The sequence below is a fragment of the Carlito syrichta genome, unplaced genomic scaffold (genome assembly GCF_000164805.1).
Source record: "Carlito syrichta isolate Samal-C Ts95f unplaced genomic scaffold, Tarsius_syrichta-2.0.1 Scaffold47312, whole genome shotgun sequence".
Classification (NCBI taxonomy): domain Eukaryota; kingdom Metazoa; phylum Chordata; class Mammalia; order Primates; family Tarsiidae; genus Carlito; species Carlito syrichta.
In genome coordinates, this window is record NW_006991408.1 from 588,377 (window position 1) to 609,878 (window position 21,502).

Sequence of the window (21,502 nt, forward strand, 5' to 3'; positions counted from 1 at the left end):
ACTTAATGTTAATTCCCTGAAATGAATAATTTTTTAAATAGTCCACTAGGAATCTCCTAAGCAAAATATGAATGCCTATACCAAAAAGAACCTAAAAGCTATTAAAAACTAACACATAAATTCCCTATTTAAACAGTCCCTGCCCAATACCACTTACTGAGTATCTACTAAGAGTCAAACACATTTATAAATATATCCTCATTTAATCTTGAAAATGTTTATGGGGTAAGAGATACGACCTATTACTCCCATTTCACAAGCCCCCAAGTTGAGGCCTCAATGGAAATCATATGGTCAATTAAGTGGCAAAACCAAACAAAATTCAAACAAAGTCTGCTTGATTCTGAGCACACACTCTATACTTCCCTTCAAATATCAGGTCACTTTTCAGAAAAAATAACTAAAAGTTTGAATTTCTGAAAGATAACATTTATCCGAGGCTAAAGACAAAGCCATGGCTGCACACCCAAAGCAAGCCCTACTCTTCTATACAAATCTTCCCATCCACCATGTATCAGCCTGAACATTAGGGAAGCTTCTGTATATATAATGTCTTAATTGTGGGTTAGATACTTTCTTAGATGAAAGACTTTTTTGTTTCAATTTATTTGAAAAATAAGATTCTAGTCATGAATATTTATTTCCATGTGAATTTTTTAAGTGAGCTACCAAGCAGCAAGGAAACATAACCAATACCTATCTCTGTCTAACTTTCGAGGGAAATCAACAGGTACTCTCTGAACCCTGGGGCATCCAGACTCAAAACACAACTGTGGGAAAGTCACAACATAAAGGAGGGAGGTGAGCACTAGGGACAGGGAGGAGAAAAGGACTCCCAGCTGAGTCTGACCTAAAGATGGTGAGGTGAGGTGGGGGGCTCAGGTGGGCCTAGCAGACAAGCACTTGCAGCTGACACTCACCCAGATCCCTGACCCACGCAAGCCCCTGCCATCATCCACTGCCACACACCTCACACCTTGAATGGAGGAACAGGACAGCCAGAGACTGAAGCAGGACCCATATACGGACTTCTCTCTGCCCCATCTGGTCTCATCTTCCATTTTCTCCTCAGTGTCTTCTCTTCCCCCCCTTCAGGACAGAATTGCCATCATCCCATTGGTCTTTTCTTTTCCCTTCTTTTTCCTTCCTTGACAATTTTGTTCTGAAGCCATGACATAGGGGCAGAACAAGGTTAGAGGAAGGTAAAAGCAGTGAAGTGACCTTGACCCAGAGCCAAGTCAAGGAACCCAAGCGGGTAGGAGGGCATCTGTGTAGGTGGCAGTCCCACATGGGGAACTGAGTACAGGAGGAGCAAGGAAAATATCCACAGGTGGGGGAGTCTAGCACAGGGCATCACAGTCTCACAGTGGGAACTGACATGGGCAGGGGGCAGGGAAGAATCCTAAACAAGGAGTTGAGGGAGACTCACTTGTGAGAGTGACCCAAAGTGGGGAGTCCGAGTACAATGAGGACGCCACCTGCTGGACAGACTGCATGGAGTACTAAAGCCCAATCAGAGTAGGGAAGGGGTGGCCTAGTGTAGTGTGTCAGACCCAAAGACCTTGAGGATGGCATCGAGAGGGAGGCAGCCCAGAAGGTAGAGCCAAAACGGGATGAGGTGGCCATAGATGCCAGGGAGAGGTTGGGGCATCACTGAGAGGACAGCTATATAAAAGGAGATGGACCAAATAAGCAAATATACTAAGGATAATGGGAGCCAAGTTTCTCACTGTCAGAGACTGGAATTCAAATATATAAAGAAAGAAAACTAGGATGATTCCTGTGGAACCACACTGGAATAGAAGGTATCACAATGAATTCATAGATTTAAATATACAGAAATACACTGTTATAAAAATAGTGCTATAAAGTGTGTGTGTGTATAAATATACATATATGTATATATTTTATATATATGCATGCATGTAAATGTGCATGTATATATGAAGGTTATCATACAAATTGGGTCATTCTTGTCATACCCAACTAAACAGAGTTGAAAACACGAGGGGAGAGGGGGAAGCACTCAGGGCACATAACATTGCTCCAAGAATGTAATTCTCTGCCAGCGAGGCTGCTGAAACTGCCTGCTGGAACCTGAAACCAGTTTTACCAGGCTGTGGAAACAACCTGCTGCCATTCTAAGACTAGTTTTACTTACCACCAAAACTCACCAGTCAGAGTTGCCAGCTCCCCAGAACTTTACTAGCGCCAGTGACCTTGCTTTCAAAACAATGTCTGACACTTCCCCTTTTTATGAAACCTCACCTTCTCTTTGTTCTTCAGACATACCAAAGACCAACTGATTGTGTGTGTGTCCCAAATTGCAATTCTGGCTTCACAAATAAACCATTTAAAGTTTAGAAATTCAGCTCTATATTTTATTTCACTTCAACACACTTGATTGTCAGGAGTGGGATTTCAAAGCTGACCTACCTCAGGAAGAATCACCAGACCCTGGAACTACAGCCGGCGGTGCCCTAACTGGGGCCCTTTGATCTCCCCAACCCCTGCTTCCACAAGTCATCCCTTCCCAATCTCCTCCCATCTCCTATCCAATCTCTCTTGGACCAAACTCCCAGTCTTGGTTGAGTTCTATTTTACTTGGGATTTGGTTGGGAAGGGTCTTTCCCCCTTCTGTTTGAGAGATGTGTTGAGGAGAGTTCTTTTTCTCCGGGCAGACGTCGGCTATGAGGAAAGGGTGGAGGGATTTTTTTTCCTTCTGTAGGAGAAAGCAGTTCAATGTCCTTCTTGGTAAATATAAACTTTCTTTCCTGTCAGTGCTCACATTTTAATTTAGTTTTTGTGTATTTGGCATTAAACTGAATCACCTAGATAAATTTAGTTGCAAATGGGCTCTCAAAGTTCAAAGGCATGCCAAGATATTTTCTCTGACACCAGCTGGTAACATGCTCAAACACCATAGGAATCATTCAAACAGTCTGGTTTTCTTTAAACTAAAAGATCATGGCTATAAAATCATACACTCCAAATAAGACTCATTTCTCAATTGATACTGTATGCTCAAAAAACAAAAAAAATTCGGACTCAGACTGCCTGAAAATACTTCCTCTAAGTTAGCTGAGACTGCTCTCTGGGGCATTCTCTCCCCTTCCTACAATTCCCCCTCTTTATTCTTCAGTAAGCTAAACTCTCTTTTTCCAAAACTCCTCAGCTTCAGGCATATTATTAACGTATAAATAAAAACACTTAAAGCCAGCAGATACAAAAGAAAATCATTTTGATCTTTGTAGTGCTTCTTAAAAGTAAAAGGTGAAATTCTGACACAAATAACACCCTTCCTACAATAAAAGGAATGTTAACATTCTTATCTTCAAGGACAAAGATTTAAAACCAAGAAAATAATGTACAGACCTTGGTAGAAAAACTTATTTTGGGGGCCTCCTCTTATAATTCAGTCACATTTTCACAGTCTACTATTCTTTGTCCAATTCAGTATATTGGTAACTATCTCAAACTGCTTTACTCAAAATTGGGTTCACAGCCTTTATAAGTACCTAATTTTTAAAATGCTAAAATTAAGCTGGACTCGGTGGCTCAGCCTGTAATTCCGTGCCTTTGGGAGGCTGAGGTGAGTGAATTGCCTGAGTCCGCGGGTTCGAGACCTGCCTGGGCAACTTGGCAAGACCTCATCTCTACAATAAATCAAAAACTGACCGGGCGAGGTAGTGCACACCTGCAGTTCCAGCTACTTGGAAGACTGAGGCGAAGGATCGCCGGAGCCCAGCAGGTCGAGGCTGCGGTGGCCGGGAGCGGCCACTGCACTCCAGTCTGGGCGACAGAGTGAGACTCCAACTCAAAAAAAAAAGCTAAAATTTAGCCTTATCATATTTTCTCAGAAAAATAAGCTGGATCGAACTCTCTTCTATAAACTGGTGAGTTTATATTTTTCCTATCTCATGACTAAAATTCCACAATGAAAGCTCTAAGATCTTTATTTATGTTTATGTATATGTGTTTAGATGTGTTTCTGCATTTGTACATGTTTTATGCTATATAATAAGATCTGCAGTAGTTAGTCAGAAATCCCTCAAGAAATTTTATTCCAATTGGTTTAAATAAATGAGTACTCATCTAAAATACATAGTAATTAACCCAAATGTTCTTTTTAGTTCACATGACTTAAATAAATATTTGATAAATTAATTTGTTTTCGAATTATTCTTAAAGTAGCATTAGAAATGTCTTAGAAACTGTTAACATATATGTTTACCTGAGTTTACTAGTCAGACAGCAAAACATCTGCTAGATGTTTTAAGGTCATGGAACTAAAAATCCAGTCTAAAACAAAATGATCTCTGTTTATACAATTCTTTCATAAATAAGACTAATTTAATATTGTTGCCTTACTAAAAACAGCTGTATCTTCTGAGTTATCAACAACATATCTATGTAATTAACTTTAAGGTTTTTACTTAGGTAAGTACCTAATATTAACAGGCTATAAAATTGGTTGGTTCGAAAAAATAAAATAATGACTAGCTCTATCAAATAGCTCACTTTTTGTACATAATCTGTATATATATTTAAAATAAATTTGGTAATTGTCAATAGAACAAAGTTTACAAATGAACTTTTCATGTAAATTGAAATCTTAAATTTGTTAAATTAAATAATGGATAAATAATAAGACAAAAAACTAAAACAAATTGGTAAATAAATATGTTTGCTCTTAGCGTCTTACATTTAAAAAAAAAGACTATAGTTAGGTCATTTAATCAAAATATGACTTAAAAAATAATTCTGCATGAGAAAAACTATTATATGGCAAATTTTGCCCAAAGATAAAATGACTGGCTGTCCCAACAGTTTTTTTGAAAAGAAAAACTATAAGACTACAAATGAGGGCTTGGGAAAATGGTAAAAGATTTAAACAAGTCAGAAAGGATTTATAAAAGAGATTGTATGAAGGAAGGTTTATGTGTAATTTGATTGACTAAAATTAGGAAAAAAATGTATGTTTTTCCAAAATGCAAACATTGGTGTTAGGGTTATATTGATACAAGACCAGAGTCTGGTCCTCTATATTTAAAACAACAATGTTTTTTTGAAGTATTGATCCGCTCTTTTAAAAATTGCAATTGGATTCGATTTTTTCTTTTTTTTTCTTTTCTTTTCTTTTTTTTTTTTTTTTTTTTTTTTGGGGGTGCATTTTTAGTTCCAGCTACTAAGGGATTTGATTTTTAATTCTAAAATCTGTTTCTTTAAATTCATCTTCCAATCTCTAAAACATTTCTTCCGGAGATACATTTAAATTAAATCCCCTAGTTACAGGTTAAAAATGCAACTCTCTTCATTAAAATTCTAATTTCATTTCCTTCTGAAATTTCTCAGATTCAAATCTCAGAAGTTCAACTTTTGACATATTTCAATGCACATGATAATGTAGGTCATAAATCATTGCCTTCCGTTTTTTCTCACTTTGAGAAGGCCTGGGATGGTAACACTCTCCTTCAACTTTTTTGTCAGCGCCTATAACTTTTTACTTTGGTTCTAACTCTACTGTTGTGGCCTATCACTAAAATGTTTATGTTAAGGCCAAAAATAGCAATGTTTTCATTCAGTTTAGCTTGATTCTACACTCGTGATTTTTCTTGATGTATATGAATGGTTACACTAATAACCTTGAATACAATACTCCTGTGTCTATTTAAAGTACCCTTTTCATCACATTTGACTTCCAGGTTATCTAAATGAGCTTCCCATGAGAACACTGCAGAAGGTTTTTCTTTGCCTTTTGGTACTGGTCTAAAAAAAACAAAGAATTTATGTTTTATCAAGATAAGTTCCTTTGTTTATCATGTTTTTAATAACTTATGGGAACAACCGTAAAAGGAGATGTAAAAGGATTAAGGGTTTTTCCCATGTAATTATCTTTATATTAGCTTTTAAAGATTTTTAATGATCACTATGGCTTATATGAATGACTATTATTTCACACGTGACCTGTGACCCTGTATTGACAAAGTGTTTTGAGTCCTTTAACATCTTTAACAAATTTTCCCAAAATCAGATTCTAATCGAAGTCTCTTTAACCTAAAGTTAACCTCGAAATTTTCCAGTTGGGCTCCTGGAATGCCTCAAAAGATATATCAGTCATCTTGTGGAGATATTAAATTAGGCTTTCTTGGTAAATTATCCAAGAAAGATTGTTAAATGATAAGTGATGCTGCACCTTCTTTCAGTTGCATTATGGGTATGCTATTGATAAATGCATAAATTCATAAAAATCTAATATGTTATCAGTCATAATTCTGGTTATTATCTTAAAATGATATATGTAATAGAAACAAATTAATTTCCCTTTCAACTGTAAGCTTTCATCACATTTTTAACCATGGGTATTCACAATTACTGTTTTGAATTCTTCTTTATACACATTTACAGTAAGATTCATGGAAAAGAATCTAACAACTACTCTTAAGTACAGGTTGTTGATAAATGTAAGATCAATGGACTAAATAAAATTTCCACAACTCTAATAAAGAAATTGATGGACTTTTGAAACTACTCATCGAAATCAAGCAGAACAAAAGTTAATTACCTAAGACTGAATAACTGACTGAATATAATGTTACTATGATTTTTATTTGAAATGTTGTTGGTTCTTTATTCAAATGTTATGTTTATCAGATTGAAGAAACGTTTCTCTCTTATACTATGTATAATTTGTAGGCATTTAGTAAAGTATACTTCTGTAAACAAAGATAAAAGCATTTGTGTTTTCTCTCCTAATTGATTCCCAAAGAATTTATAAACTACTTGTGAATATTCTTATGCCAATATAGTTATTTGTATAAGTCTAATAAAATTCTGCTCCCTCCTTACAGCAGAATACAATTGAAATCAAGGGTATATTACAAGGTTGGAACTATAGTATCATATTTGAAAATATGCATAATATACTTGACTTCCAAGGGTTCCCAGTCTTACAATGAGCAAATAAAAACTTTTACTTCCTGACAGATGCAGAAGCCTTAAAACTGTAAGTAAAATCTAAAGTCTGCCTTGGTTTGGCTTTCTAGCCTGAAGAGAATTTGAAATTTGAGGTTCTTACATGATCAGTGTTTAAAAAAAAAAAAAAAAAAAAAGTTGTTTCTAAAAGAAAATTACTATACATCTCTTATCAGATTTGTAGCTCTATACATTGTTTTCATGCTCTTGTTATCTACCTAGACTAGACTAGATCCTAAATTCTTCTAGGTTCCTCCTATCCACCTTTCCTCTATAGAATTACTAAAACAAGAACTGCTCTGGTTCCTGAAGCCCTATAAGCTGAAACAAGATAAGTTTTTAAGGAACAAGTCTTGTGCCTGATGTATGAGCCACATAGAAAGCTCACCAAATTGCCCAATACCATAACCAGAGACACTAAAACTGAAAAACAGGATGAAAAGTTGATGCTTTTCACATTGTAGATGGTTTTTCCCAAGATATCCGAACAAAAGTCCATATCATAATGAGACTCTTACTGCCTACCTTTCTAACTTGACAAAATAATTCTGCAAATACAACTTCAAAATCTGTAACTACTACAGATAACTTGACAAACTCTTACCTAAGAACTCATTTTAGTGCACCTAGTGGACAAGTCTAAAGATATCACTAACACAACTATTTTTTCAAATTGTACAGATGATCTCTTTAGTAGAACTGCCATTCTCTGCTTTAATCCAACCCAGTCAACCACAAAAGACCCCAAACAGCCAAAGGAACAAAGCAGGAGGTATCACACTACCCGGCTTTAAAATTTACTATAAAACTATAGTAACAAAATCAGTATTATATAATAAAAACAGTCATAGACCAGAATATGAAACAGAATAGAGAAACTAGATATAAATCCACATATTTACAGCCAACTCATCTTCAAGAAAGTTATCAAGAACTTGCAAGGAGGAAAGGACAGTCTCTTCAATAAATGGTGCTGGGAAAACAGGATCACCATATGCAAAAGAATGTAACTAGTCCCCTATTTCTCATCATATATAAAAATCAAATCAAAATGGATTAAAGACTTAAATTTTTGTCAACTTTGGCAGATATCTGTTGGTTTAAAGTCAGCAGCTTTACTTTTTGGTTCTCTATTCATTCCATCGATCTACGTACCTATTTTTGGACTAGTAGCATGCAGCTTTGGTTACTGTGGCCTTGTAGTAAAGTTTGAAGTCCAGCAATGTGATGTCTCCAGCTTTGTGCTTTTTACTCTGGCTATTCGGTCTCTTTTTTGCTCCCAAATGAATTTGAATATTGTTTTTTCTAGATCTGTGAAAAATGATGATGTTGATACACTGAAAAGGATCACATTAAATTTGTAGATCGCTTTGGGCAATGTGAACACTTCAGCAATATTGATTCTTCCAATTCATGATCATGAAATGTTGTTTTCATGTGTTCATGTCACCTTTGATTTCTTTCAGCAGTCTGGTGTCGATCTCATCAGAGAGATCTTTCACCTTCTTGATTAAAGGATTTCTGAATGTTGATTTTATATCCCCAGACTTTACTAAGTCACTTACCAGGTTTAGAATTATTTTAATGGACTCTTTGTATTCTTTTGGTGGAATCTTTTCTAGATATAGAATCATATGATCTGCAAAGACAGATAATTTAACTTCCTCTTTTCTTATTTTGATGCTGTTTATTTATTCTCTTGCCTTATTGCCCTGGCTAGTATTTCCAGTAGGAAACCCTATTCAATAAATGGTGCTAGGAAAACTGGCTAACTATATGCATAAAAATGAAGCTGGATCACTTCTTCTCACCATATACAAAAATTGAGTAAAGACGGATTAAAGACTTAAATGCAAGACCTCAAAATATAAAAATCCTAGAAGAAAACCTAGGAAACACTCTTCTGGGCATCAGCTTAGGCAATGAATTTATGACCAAGTCCTCAAAAGCAAATGCAGCAAAATCAAAACTTGACAATGGAACCTAATTAAAGTTAGGAGCTTCTACATAGCAAAAGAAACTATCAGCAGAGTAAATAGACAACATACAGAATTGTGAAAAAATATTTGCAAACTATGCATCTGACAAGGCCTAATATCAATAATTTATAAGGACCTTAAATGAATTGACAAGAAAAAAAACAAATAACCCCATTAAAAAATGGGCAAAGGATATCAACAGACACTTCCCAAAAAAGACATACAAGCAGCCAACAAACATAAAAAAAAATTTTCAGCATCACTAATCATCAGAGAAATGCAAATTAAAATCAAAATGAAATACTATCTTACCAGTCAGAATGACTATTAAGTCAAAAGAAAAAAAAAAAAAAGAAAAACCAGATGTTGATGAAGTTACACCAGAAAAAGGAACATCCCTACACTGTTAGTAGGAATGTAAACTACATCAGCCCCTGCGGTAAGCAATTTGGAGATTTCTTAACGAACTTAAAAATAGATTTACTATTTGACCCAGCAATCCCATTACTGGATATATACAAAAAGGAGCATAAATAGTTCTACCAAAAAGACAACTGCACTTGTTTGCTTACTGCAGCACTAATCATAATAGCAAAAACATGAAACCAACCTAGGTCCCCATCAATGATAGACTGGATCAAGAAAATGTGGTGCATATAAATCATGAAATATTATGTAGCCATAAAGAGGAAATCATGTTCCTTGCAGCAATGTGGATGAAGCAGGAAGCCATCATTCTAAGCAAATTATCTCAGAATTAGAAAATTAAACACCACATGTTCTCACTTTTAAGCGAGAGCTAAACACTGGGTACACATGGACATAAAGACTGAAACAACAAATCCTGGAGACTCCAAAAGCAGGGAGGAAAAAAGGGGAATAAGTATTGAAAATCTACTCCTTGGGCACCATGTTCACCATGTAAATGACAGGCTTAATAGAAGCCTAAACCTCACCATCACACAATATACTCGTAACAAACCTGAACATGTACCCCTTGAGTCTAAAATTTTTAAATGTAAAGACTTAAATCTAAGACCTGAAACCATGAAACTACTAAAAGAAAACATTGCAGAAATGCTCCAGGATATTGGTCTTGGCAAAGATTTTCTGTGTAAAACCTCAAAAGCACAGATAACCAAAGCAAAAACAGACAAATAGGATTACATCAAGCTAAAAAGTTCTGCACAGCAAAGGAGACAATCAACAAAGTGAAAGGGCAAGCCACAAAATGGGAGAAAATATTTCCAAACTACTCATCTGACAAGGAATTAATAACCAAACCATATAAGAGACTCAACAGAAAAAAATCCAATTAAAAAATAGAACAAAGATCTGAATAGATATCTCTTAAAAGAAGACATACAAATGGCCAACAGGTGTAAGAAAAAACACTCAACATCACTAATCATCAGAGAAATGCAAATCAAAACCAAAATGAGATACTTCTTGCCCCAGTTAAAATGGCTTTTATCAAAAAAAAAAAAAACCCAAAAAAACAGCAATAATAGATGCTGGCAAGGATGTGGAGAAAGACGAACCCTCATATACTGTTGGTGGGAATGTAAACTAGTACAACCACTATGAAGAGCAGTCTGGAGGTTCCTAAAAAAAACTACAAGTAAAGCTATTATATGATCCAGCAATCCTACTATTAGGTATATATCCAAAAGAATAGAAATCAGTATATCAAAAAGATATATGCAACCCCATGTGAATTACAGTAATAATCACAATAGTCATAATATAGAAGCAACCTAAGTATCCATCAACAGAAGAATGAATAAGTAAAATATAGTATATATACACAATGGTCTCATATTCAGCCATTAAAAAGAATGTGTTGCTGTCACAGCAACATGGATGGAACTGGAAGTCATTCTGTTAATTAAAGTAAGGTAAGTAAAGAAAGACAAATATTGCATGTTCTCACTTATATGTGGAAACTCAAAAGGTGAAACTTATGAAAACACAGAGTAGATTGGTGGCTACCGGAGGCTGGGAAAGGTAAGAAAGAGGGAAGGATGAAGGTAAACTGACTACTGGATACAAATATATGGTATGATGGAAGAAATAAGACCCAGTGTTAGATAGACCAGCATGGGAACTATAGTTTATAATAATCTGTTGTACTTTTCAAAATAGCTAGAAGAAAATAATTCAAATGTTTCTAGCATAGAGAAAGATACGTATTTAAGGTGATGGATAGCCAAGGATACTGATTTGATCTTTACAAATTATATGATGAATGTATTATATTATCACATGAACCCTAAAACTATGTATATCTATTATGTATCAGTTAAAAAATAAATAAATTCAACTCAGTCATAAAATGCAACTCAAAGGCTACAACAGGTCTTATCCAGTTTATCTCCTATGGTCTTTTGATTTATTTAGTTGGTTACCTTCAAAATTAGGCTCATGGTTGAGAATATTTATTCAATCTGGATGTAGCATATTATTGCTAATTATTTTCTGAATTTGTTTTTATTGCCTGTCTAATCTTTGTCTAACTTTAGCTCAGTATCTGGAGATGATTGACGATGCCTATGGAACCTGTAAGATGGAGACTGATGCTGGATTACACATGCCTGAGGACATTTTTCTTTCTGGCCTCTTTGTTACTCAAATGTGGCCCAGGTCCCTGACACAGATCCTGATAACTGCTCATCAATGTGGGGCAGGGACAATCAGGACATATCCTGATACCAAGGGACAATTAAATGTAACTTCAAAGTGGCTGATCAGCAATACTTTTTTAAAAGATCTTGATCAAAAGGGTAAGTGTGACAACCGATCATATAAACTGGGTCATTCTTGTCATGCCCAATTAAAACAGAGTCAAGAAGCCAGGGAGAAAAAGCATTCAGGACACATAACATTGCTCCAAGAATGTAATTTTTGGTAAGCCTGGTTGCTGAAACTGCTTGCTATAACCTGAAGCCAGTTTTATCTAATATCTGTGGAAACAACCTGCCCATCATCATTACTCACCAGTCAGAGTTCCCAGTGCCCCAAAACTTTAGTAGTACCAATGAACTTCCTTCCAAAACAATACCTAACATTTCTCCTTTTTATAAAACTTACAACCTTTTCTTTGTCCTTCAGACATATCAAAGACTACCTAGTCTGTATATATGCTCCAAGCTGCAATTCATCTTCAATTTAGAGATGCGTCTCTGTATTTTATTTCACTCAGACATGTATATGTATGTGTTTAAACACACAGACATTCTTTAGCTATGTCCACCAAGAGCTTAGGAGCAATGATACCCAAGTTGCAATGAATACACTTATCCCCTACCATATAAAAGACCCAGAGCTCTTTGGAGAACTGGTTGATTGAAGGTTTATGGCAGGGGAGCCTAAAATCTTGTGCCAGAAAATATAAAAGTGCTTGAAGAATAATAGCGACTTATTAAAAGGACACAAAAACAAGCTTGAGAGGGCTCTACTTGCCAAGCATCAAAATAATTAAAGAAATTAATTAAAATCCACTGAATAAAATAAGCAGCCATGAGTCCATAAATAAATAGTTTGGCAAATAAAAAATTGGATATTGACAATTTCTAATTACCTCCCTGTAAAACGTGTACTAATTCCAAAGGAAAAATTGTAACTTTACAGTAGAAAAACCTGGCAGACACCACCTTAATCAAGAGATCAAAGTTATCAACAAAAAATGGGACAAATAAAAGTCATGTGCCATCTGATAGAATGCAATGAGGGAAACTATAAAGCATAACTTCTGTGATAATTCCCCAAAGATCCATAACCTGAATATAATCATGAGGAAATAATCAGACAAATCCAAAAATGAGGAACATTTTACAAAATTACTGGCCTGTAATCCTCAAGAGTGTAAAGGTCATTGAAAGTTCTGGAAAGACCAAGAAACTGTTCCAGATAAGGAGACTGAAGGGATACACCAACTTCATGTAACACATGATTCTACATTGATCCTTTTACCATAAAGGAGGATAACTGGTAAAACCTGAATGAGGTCTGAAACTTGGATGGCAGTAATGTATCAATGTTTCCTGCATAGAAGAGCGGGGATGTACTGTGGTTGGGTAGAGTATTTTACTGTTTGTTGGAAATATGTAATAACACATTGGGGGCGATAAGGCATCAGATTGACAACTTATGCTCTAATCGGGGGGGGGGAAAAATGTCCTTGTACTGTACTTGCAACTTTTTAGTAAATCTGATATAGTTTCCAATTTTTAACACATGGATACTAAAGAAGAATGAGATCGCTCTAAAAGAGCACAGGGAGATGAAGCAGTCATTGAAAATAAGCATGCCAGCAACTAAGCCCGTGGTCCAAATATCTCACATGAAACAGTCTGAGTGAACATTAAAATGATCCCAAAGTAGCACTTTAATCTCAGTAGCAAAAGGTAATGATGCTGAACAAAAATCAAACATGCTTTAAAAGAACAAACACATTAGTGGAAAGTATCCTATGATTCAAACTCAAAATGAAACAGAAGCCCCTGGCTTTAAGAAAGGGAATTAGCAAAACCTGCAGGAGGGAAGATAAGTTGTTTAATTAGGCAAGAGATGGTACCTGGCCACCACCAGGCATTCCTTACATAAGTACAATGCCCACACGGCTTTAAGGCTTCACAAATGTCTCTACTAGAACTAAGTGCTGTGCTGTGACATTTAATTTTGCTAAATCAATCTAAAAATCAGGGTACTCAGTACCCTTTTTTCAGAGTTCAGTACTCTTATTATCCACCAGGGACCTCTAATCACAGATGTAGCAGGGACTTAGTACTGCCTTTAGAGGGGGTTCCTCTGTAGGATGGCTTAAAGACATGAATAATCTGAAGGTGTCACAGAAAGCTGTTTAATAAAGGAAAGTTTTTAATATGGCATTTGGTTTCATATATTAAAGAATTCTACATGGCCCATAAAAACTGTCTTCATAAAACAGGCTTTATAAATATAGACATTTCCCGTCACTTTGTCCTTTGCACGGTTTTATTCACTGATATCATCTACTGTTTGACTCCAGGAAGAAAACAGATGTGTTCCTTTCCTTTGTAAGTATCTCAATTCACAGCACTAATTCACCCAAAAAGGACAGAATGCCACAGGGGAGGTCTGGCAACTTAATTAGTTAAGTTCAGGAAGTAGCTGGAAGTAGCTCATTTATAATCCAGTATCAAAAGCAAATAAATGATTTGAAAATATATACTGAAAACTACTTGTTAGAGAGTAGTATTTTCATCAGAGTGCACATGGAGGCTTCAATTACTGAAGTGCCCCTGCAAAAACGCTGATCCTTACTTAGAAGTGCCCTGTGTATTCTCCAGTGAATTTCATGGCTCACTGAAAATGTAATTCTTTAGGTTCAAAGTAGCCAAGTGCCTAAATATTTAACTCTTTACTTAATGATAGTAAATGCCATCTATATTAATAAGAATTGAATAGGGTGTAATCTATTTGAATTGAATAAGGTATAATCTACTGAATTGAATCTAAAGAATTGAATATATATAATACAATATATAATATATAATCTATTGAATTGAATCTAAAGAATTGAATAAGGTATAATCTATTTCCCCTTTCTGGTGTTGATACCCATTCTCAGGTAAGGAATTACCTCAGTGGGAATGAACAGATCCCTTTCAAAGTTTAGAAAGTGCAAACATTAGTTCCACAGACATATACTTATTTTGCAAGAAAGTACTTCTGTCATTACCTTCAGGAAGTAAGCTAGCTACTCTAACAAAAAATCTCTAGGATAACGTTCAACGGGCCATTTTTGAAGCTTTTAGAATCACTTAACGAGCCATATCCCCCACCCCAAAACTACTCCCTGAAAGTAAGCACTTTTGGAAACTGTGTTAATTCTCTGACAGGCCATTTAGCTAATTAATACTTCAGAGTTTTAGTAAATATTTACTTCAGCATAGTAAACAATAGATCCTATTAGCCTGAATGGACCTGATTATACCTTTTTAAAAGATGCCTAACTTAAGTTAGACATATCATATAAATGAATTTTTTTAAACACCAAATGCCCTAGAATATGCTGAGGAAAAAATAGAATGAGAAATAAAATATGAGAAGTAGAGAAAATAATGAGATTTTGAAAGGACCAAACAGAAGAAAAGACCCTCCAGGCAGGAAAAGCACTTCTTCAGACAATACATCCTAGACTGTACATTTTGCACAGATGGAACAAAATAGATAGGCATCTTGTTGGCAGGTGGCAGGTAAGTTCCAGGTGGTGAGAGGACTCTAATAATATCCTAGAGAAAAGATTATGAAGCACTCTACTGACAGAATTTCAGATATATTTTAGTTGGGGAAGATAAGGTATATAAATAGACTGAGAATTGACCAGGGACTCGTCTAAGCTGGGAAACCTTATCTGAGAGCTATCAAAAAGGATGAGTTGAGAAAAGGTAATAATTGTTTGGATGGGGTCAGGGTGAATGAGAAGAAGGAGGAAGAATGTCTCCAGAATTCCATTTGACTAAGGCTGATGACGGTGCTGCAAGAGAAGCTGACTGAAAACTGGGGAACAAAGACGAGTTCTGAGTAAAATTTCAAGAGGAAGAAAAGTAAGCATGAAAGCTTTCCACTGATTTAAGAGGTCCCTGGTTGCAATCAATTAACACAAGTTTAGCCAATGTCAGTGAAGCACTAGTGAGCTACACAAAAACATTTTAAGTGGAATTATGAGTGTAGATGCCAGATGGTGGAGACATGGTGAGTTGATAGCATGTGAGGAAGTACAGTAGCTCCCAAGAAACTTGGATGCTATAGGCAACCTCTGGACATGAGAAAACAAGATAAGAATATACAGTAAAAGAAATCGACAAGCAGCACTAAATACAATGCGATATTCTAGACTGAATCTCGGAACACAAAAAGGACATTAGTAGAAAAACTGGTGCTATCCAAATAAAGTCTATAGTTTAGTGAATAGCAACATACCAATGTTAATTTCTTAGTTCTGGCAAATGTCCCATGGTCCTATAAGATGTTAATGTTAGGAGAAACTGAGTGATGAGTATTGAGGACTGTGTCTGTACCATATTTGCAACTTTTCTGTAATTCTAAAAGCTTTCCAAAATAAAAAATTTACTTTGCCGGACGCAGTGGCTCACAGCTGTAATCCCAGCACTTTCGGAAGTGGAGGTGAGAGGATTGCCTGAGCCCAGGGGTTTGAGACCAGCCTGGGCAACTTGGCGAGACCTCGTCTCCACAATAAATAAATGGTTGCACACATCTGTAGTTCCAGCTACTTGGAAGGCTGAAGTGGAAGTACCGCCTGAGCCCAGGAGGTCAAGGCTACAGTGGCCATGAGTGTGCCACAGCACTCCAACCTGGGTGACAGAGTAAGACTGCGACTCGAAAAAAAAAAATTTTTTTTAACTTAAAAAAAGAAGAATCTAAGAACCAATATGACAACAATACTCTCTATTCCACAAATTAAAGTTTTTATTTCAGTAATTTCAGTAACATTTGTCTGACTGTAACATGGTTACATACGAATGGCAAAAAAGCTTGGAAACTATAGAAAATATACTTTCCATCTCACAACTTAGAGATAACAGTTGTTAAAATCTTTTTTTAACCTATAAATACTTTTTTTTAGCCATCATTCAAACCAATTCCTGGGGGTGGAGGGGTTCCACTTAATATTTTACAATAAGCTTTTCCTTTCATATAATTTAAATTTCTTCAAAAGCATTTAACTAACTATATAATTGTGAAGAATGTTTTACTATTTAGATTATGTCCAACTTCTCATTATTTATAAATAGTGTCACAGTGACTATCATATGCATAGTAGACTGTACATGCTAATTTCATTAGGAGAAATTTCAAAACGTGGAGTTGAAGAAAATGTTTATTTAACACCTTTGATAAATATTATCCTCTAAATGATAGAACCAGATTCTACTCCTAGTAGCAAAGTACCAAGAGCCAGTCTTTCCCACCCCACCAGCAAGGGGTATCAGCAGTTTTACTAAACTGAAGAACTAAATACAAACATTTAAAAGTAGTGATGGCACTTTGTAACTTAATGAATGAAGAACTAAATCGTTCTTCATTCATTAAGTTAGAAAGTGCCATCACTACTTTTAAATTTGTGTTTTTAGTTCTTCATTCATTAAGTTACAAAGTGCCATCACTACTTTTAAATTTGTATTTTTTTGCATTCTAGTCAGAGTGAATATTTTTAATATATTAATTTTTAGTTATTTTGACTTATTTGCTGAATTGCCTTTTCATGTTCTTTACCTGCTTTTGGACTGAGTTTTTAGTGTATCTGCTTATTGTGTATCTGCTTATCTAATTCCTTTATCTAGTCTGGATCTTTTTTGTTCACTACCGTTATGAAGTATACTTTCCAACTTGTTATTTTCTTTTTAATCGTATCATGATGTTCTTTAATGTACAGAGTTTAATTTGGATATACATATATATATATAATTTTCCTTTACAATTTCTAATGTTGCTTTTATGTTCATAAAATCCTCACGCATTCCAACCAAATAAATATTAGTATTCATTGTATTCATTTTTAAAAAGCACTTATCAATTTAGGAGAAGCCAGATCACTTATTCAGCTGAAGAAATCTGCTGTTTTTATTTTTATTTTTTTAATTTTTAAAGATGTAGGATACAAGTCGGGATTGGGTACATAATTGGTCGATGGACAGATGAGGTCACCTCACCTGGATGTTTTTATTTTAGAGACTTCAAATATAAAGGCATATAGGTCTGGGATTACACAGTGACTGACTTTAATCATAAATAATCATTAGGAAATAATACTTACTGAGATAAGCTTTCTCTTAGAGGTATCTAAGACAGTTGATACATTTTTGGAATTACTAGGATTAATTTATTTCAGAGAGTTTCCAAAAGAACCAAAAAATTAATCTCAGGGCATGACTATGTCAGGGAAAATCCAGTTAGGCCAGTCCCCAAGGAGGTTGTAGTAGACATCATTAATACTTTAATTACTAGCTGTTATTTTTCCCATCCCATTTCTAAGCAAGATTCCAGTTTTCTCTACTTTTGCATTAATATCAACAAAGAAAAGAGAATATTAATGTAAAAGAACATAGAGGTAAGATAAAAAGAGCACAGGCTTTAGAACTTGCTGTATGTGGGTTCAAATCCCACTAAATAGTTATTCACCTCAAATAAGTCAAATGACTTTTCATAGCTTCCATTTGTAACACTGGCTTCAATGTTAGTGGCACAGATTGGTCATTCAATAAATTATTTTTTAATGATTTCCAAAGAAACACATGCTTGATGTAAAGTCACTACTAAAAACTGATTATTTTTCAAAACAATTTTCTGTTCACATGTAAATATATGTGCACATACACAATTTTGTAGAGGTTTTGTTATTATTTTTAAGATATGAGGTGACTAAATCTCTTTTGTAAGCAGTCTCAAGAAAAGAATAAACTATTTCTACAAACTATAAGAGAAAAATCCCCATTGTTATGCTAAGACAATAGGCAACTTGAGAAATTATTTCCTTCATCTCACAGAAAGTGGTAAAAATATAAACTACCTCAGAGTCCTCAAATAATCCAATTTGCATTATTACAACTAGCAGTTTGTAGCATCTACATACACAAACCAAATCTCATCCCTTTTCTAAACAATTATTAGTCTATAGCTGGCGAAAACAGGAATAATAGAAATATCATATTTGAAGAAAAATAAGACACAGTGTAAAACTTTTGAGAATGCATCATTAAACTATAAAACAAGTCCAGCAAAGAAAGAACACTGCAAAAAGTTGCTTTCTACTAAAACTGAAAAGCTATTTAAGATAAACATATACCTGGCAATAATAAAACTGTAAATACAGAAGTAGCAAAGAATCTTAGCTTGAGGGACTGAACATTTTAAAATTGTTGACCTAAGTCTGCTTTTCTTTTTCTAGAGTACATGTTTCAACCACAGACTAAGAGAACCTCAAACAATTTACATTAGTGTGAAAATATAGCTGCAGGGGAGAAACAACAACATCATAAATCACAACTTCTCTCTGAGAAGAAAAACCTGCTTTAAAAAAAACCCTGCTGTTAGGGCCAGGTACAGTTCAAATTTATTTCTAAAATCCATGTTACACAACTGAAGTATATTTCGATGGAGCTGAACATCAAGTTACATAATTATCAAACTACTGCATTGCATTTTAATTTTTCAGCGAAGAACATGATAGGTCTGGAGAGGCAGCAAGAGAAGAAATTTAAAGCAGCACATTTTGCTTAGAACAAAAAACATTTACCCTTAAAATCATTTAGGTGGAGAATCACAAATTCTCAATAGTATGTCCAAGACTAAGACTAAAATAGTCTTTTTTAAAAATCTCAATTCTTATTTGTCTTTTTTTCAAGGTATTTTTAGTTGTTTCTATTACTTAGAAATAAATAAACAACTTTCTTTAAAAGCATATTCAAAAAATATTTAAGGTACTTTAAAAGTTAGAGGTGCATTATTAAATGTACGTGCTTCCTTCCATTGAGAATAGTATACATATTGGACACTCCACCACATTTTACAGAAAAATTAACTGCTGTCTGCTTGTATAGTCATAAACACCCAATATGTGGATTATGTATCCCAAGGAAACAGCATCTTAATTTGCTGGTTTCAATTTAAAGCATCAGATAGTTGAATACTGAAAGGTTATTATGTAAAATCTATTGATTGACTAGTAACCATAATGAAGAATAGTCATTTTAGTGCAAATGTACAATCTCCTCTAAAACATGGCTTTAATGGGAGAGCATGAATACAATCATTGGAAGATCAAACCAATCTGGAAAAAGATTAAACAAAGAATTACTGAAACACTAAGCAGCCTTTCTTTATTGTTCACAAAGTTTACAAATAAGTTGTTTTACTAAAGCTTTTTAAAAAGGCAAATGAGATAATAAGAGCTTTGGACTTTTTTGATATTTGAAAATCTTAGATAACACTGTTAAAGTCTACAGACGAGTATGTAACACACCATTAATAAATGGTAGATACTATAATTGTATACATAAATTGATAAATCTAAAACAACTAAGGCAATCTAATAAAAAATTCACTTATAAGTTTTTCACTGTGAACTAAAACTATTGAGAATGACAATCATTACCAGGACTTAAAGGGGTCATACAATCCCTGGGCTTCTTTTCTTCTTCGGCTTGCTCCTAAAATAAAAAAAATAAAAAAAAATAAAAAACAAGGTTTAGGCCATATTTCTGGATAATTGTTTGAAACACTGAAAACTAATGTTTCTATTTGCAAGAAGCAAAGCCATGAAGATCCCTGTCACTGAGGGGGACAATACCCAGCACTTTCAGGTGGGTACCCAGTAGGAGCTCACTTGATCCATTTGGACGTGGGAAAAATCCTTTATTGCTGTCTTGTTTTTTGGCTAAAAAGCAGGAGAGCGTCATCTTCAATACCAGTTAATATTGAGGTTGACAAAGGTGCCTACCCTAACTGGATCCCTGGGCCTGACAGTCCCACAGGAGTGGCTGACAGAAGTGGCTCCTTCCACACCAAAAAAACAAGCACTCCAACTTCTTTTTGCTTTCAGCCTACTGGGGTCTACTACAGTTTATAAGTGCTCAGTTAAGATGACTTTATCTACTTTTAACCTAACTAGCCTTCATACAATGGACAAGTGACTTAAAAGATAACTACAAAGAAAATTATAGATTGAATATGATGAACAATACAAGCACAAGCAATAAACAAGATAGCACGGTCTCTCCATGGTGCAGCTAATGCAACTCTTGAAGTGAAATTTACCGTCAACAAAGGCTAAGAAAGTGACTTCCTTTTTTGAAAGATACAATAGAAAAGAGCATTTTGAAAATGGGTATCCAGATATGTGTTTTATTTACATAATTTGTGGCCATAAACAATGTATGCCATCTATTAAAAATTCATAATAATTGTGCACTTAAAAATTGGGAACAGAATTTCCCAATTGTAAAATCTTCCAAATGAATGGTTTCAAATGAGCTTTGAACTTACTTTTGGAAATATAAATATGCAGGACTCTTGAGTAGTTTCTAAGAACAACTAATTGTCACCAGAGAATATAAACATTTAGCAGCTGAATTACACAATATCCTTTCCATAACTGCATCACGATTTAGTAAGGTTGGCCAATTCGGATTTTTTCAATTTATTCCTAAACAGTTTTGAGATATATCTTTTTCTGTTATGACAAGTATACCTGACAATCCCAGTCTGCGCAGGACTGACCTAGCCATAGAACTGAAAGCCCCACATCTGGGTAACTCCTCAGTCCTAGGCAATTGAAGATGCTTGGTCAAACTAGCTATGACAACAAATAAAAGAAAGTCTTTTTTAAAAAATGCAGATAATAATATAAAAAATCTCTAAACCAGCTATTTCTTTTAAGTCATGCTTAACTAATATTAACTAATATTTTAGTTAGAGCTAACTAGTTTCTAACTGTTAAAATATTATTAATTTCACTTTTATGGGTTTTTATTTATTTTCTGTTT

General features: G+C 34.8%; 1 protein-coding gene across 2 annotated transcripts in view; it reads right to left on the reverse strand.

The window, feature by feature from the left end:
• L3MBTL4 (L3MBTL4, histone methyl-lysine binding protein) overlaps positions 1-21,502 on the reverse strand; it is a 433,421-nt gene that overhangs the window by 362,105 nt on the left and 49,814 nt on the right. For both annotated transcript variants that reach the window (XM_021707570.1, XM_021707564.1), the window contains one exon: positions 20,113-20,167. In XM_021707570.1, coding sequence (XP_021563245.1) covers positions 20,113-20,167 — 55 coding nt within the window. The remainder of the gene's footprint in view (positions 1-20,112; positions 20,168-21,502) is intronic.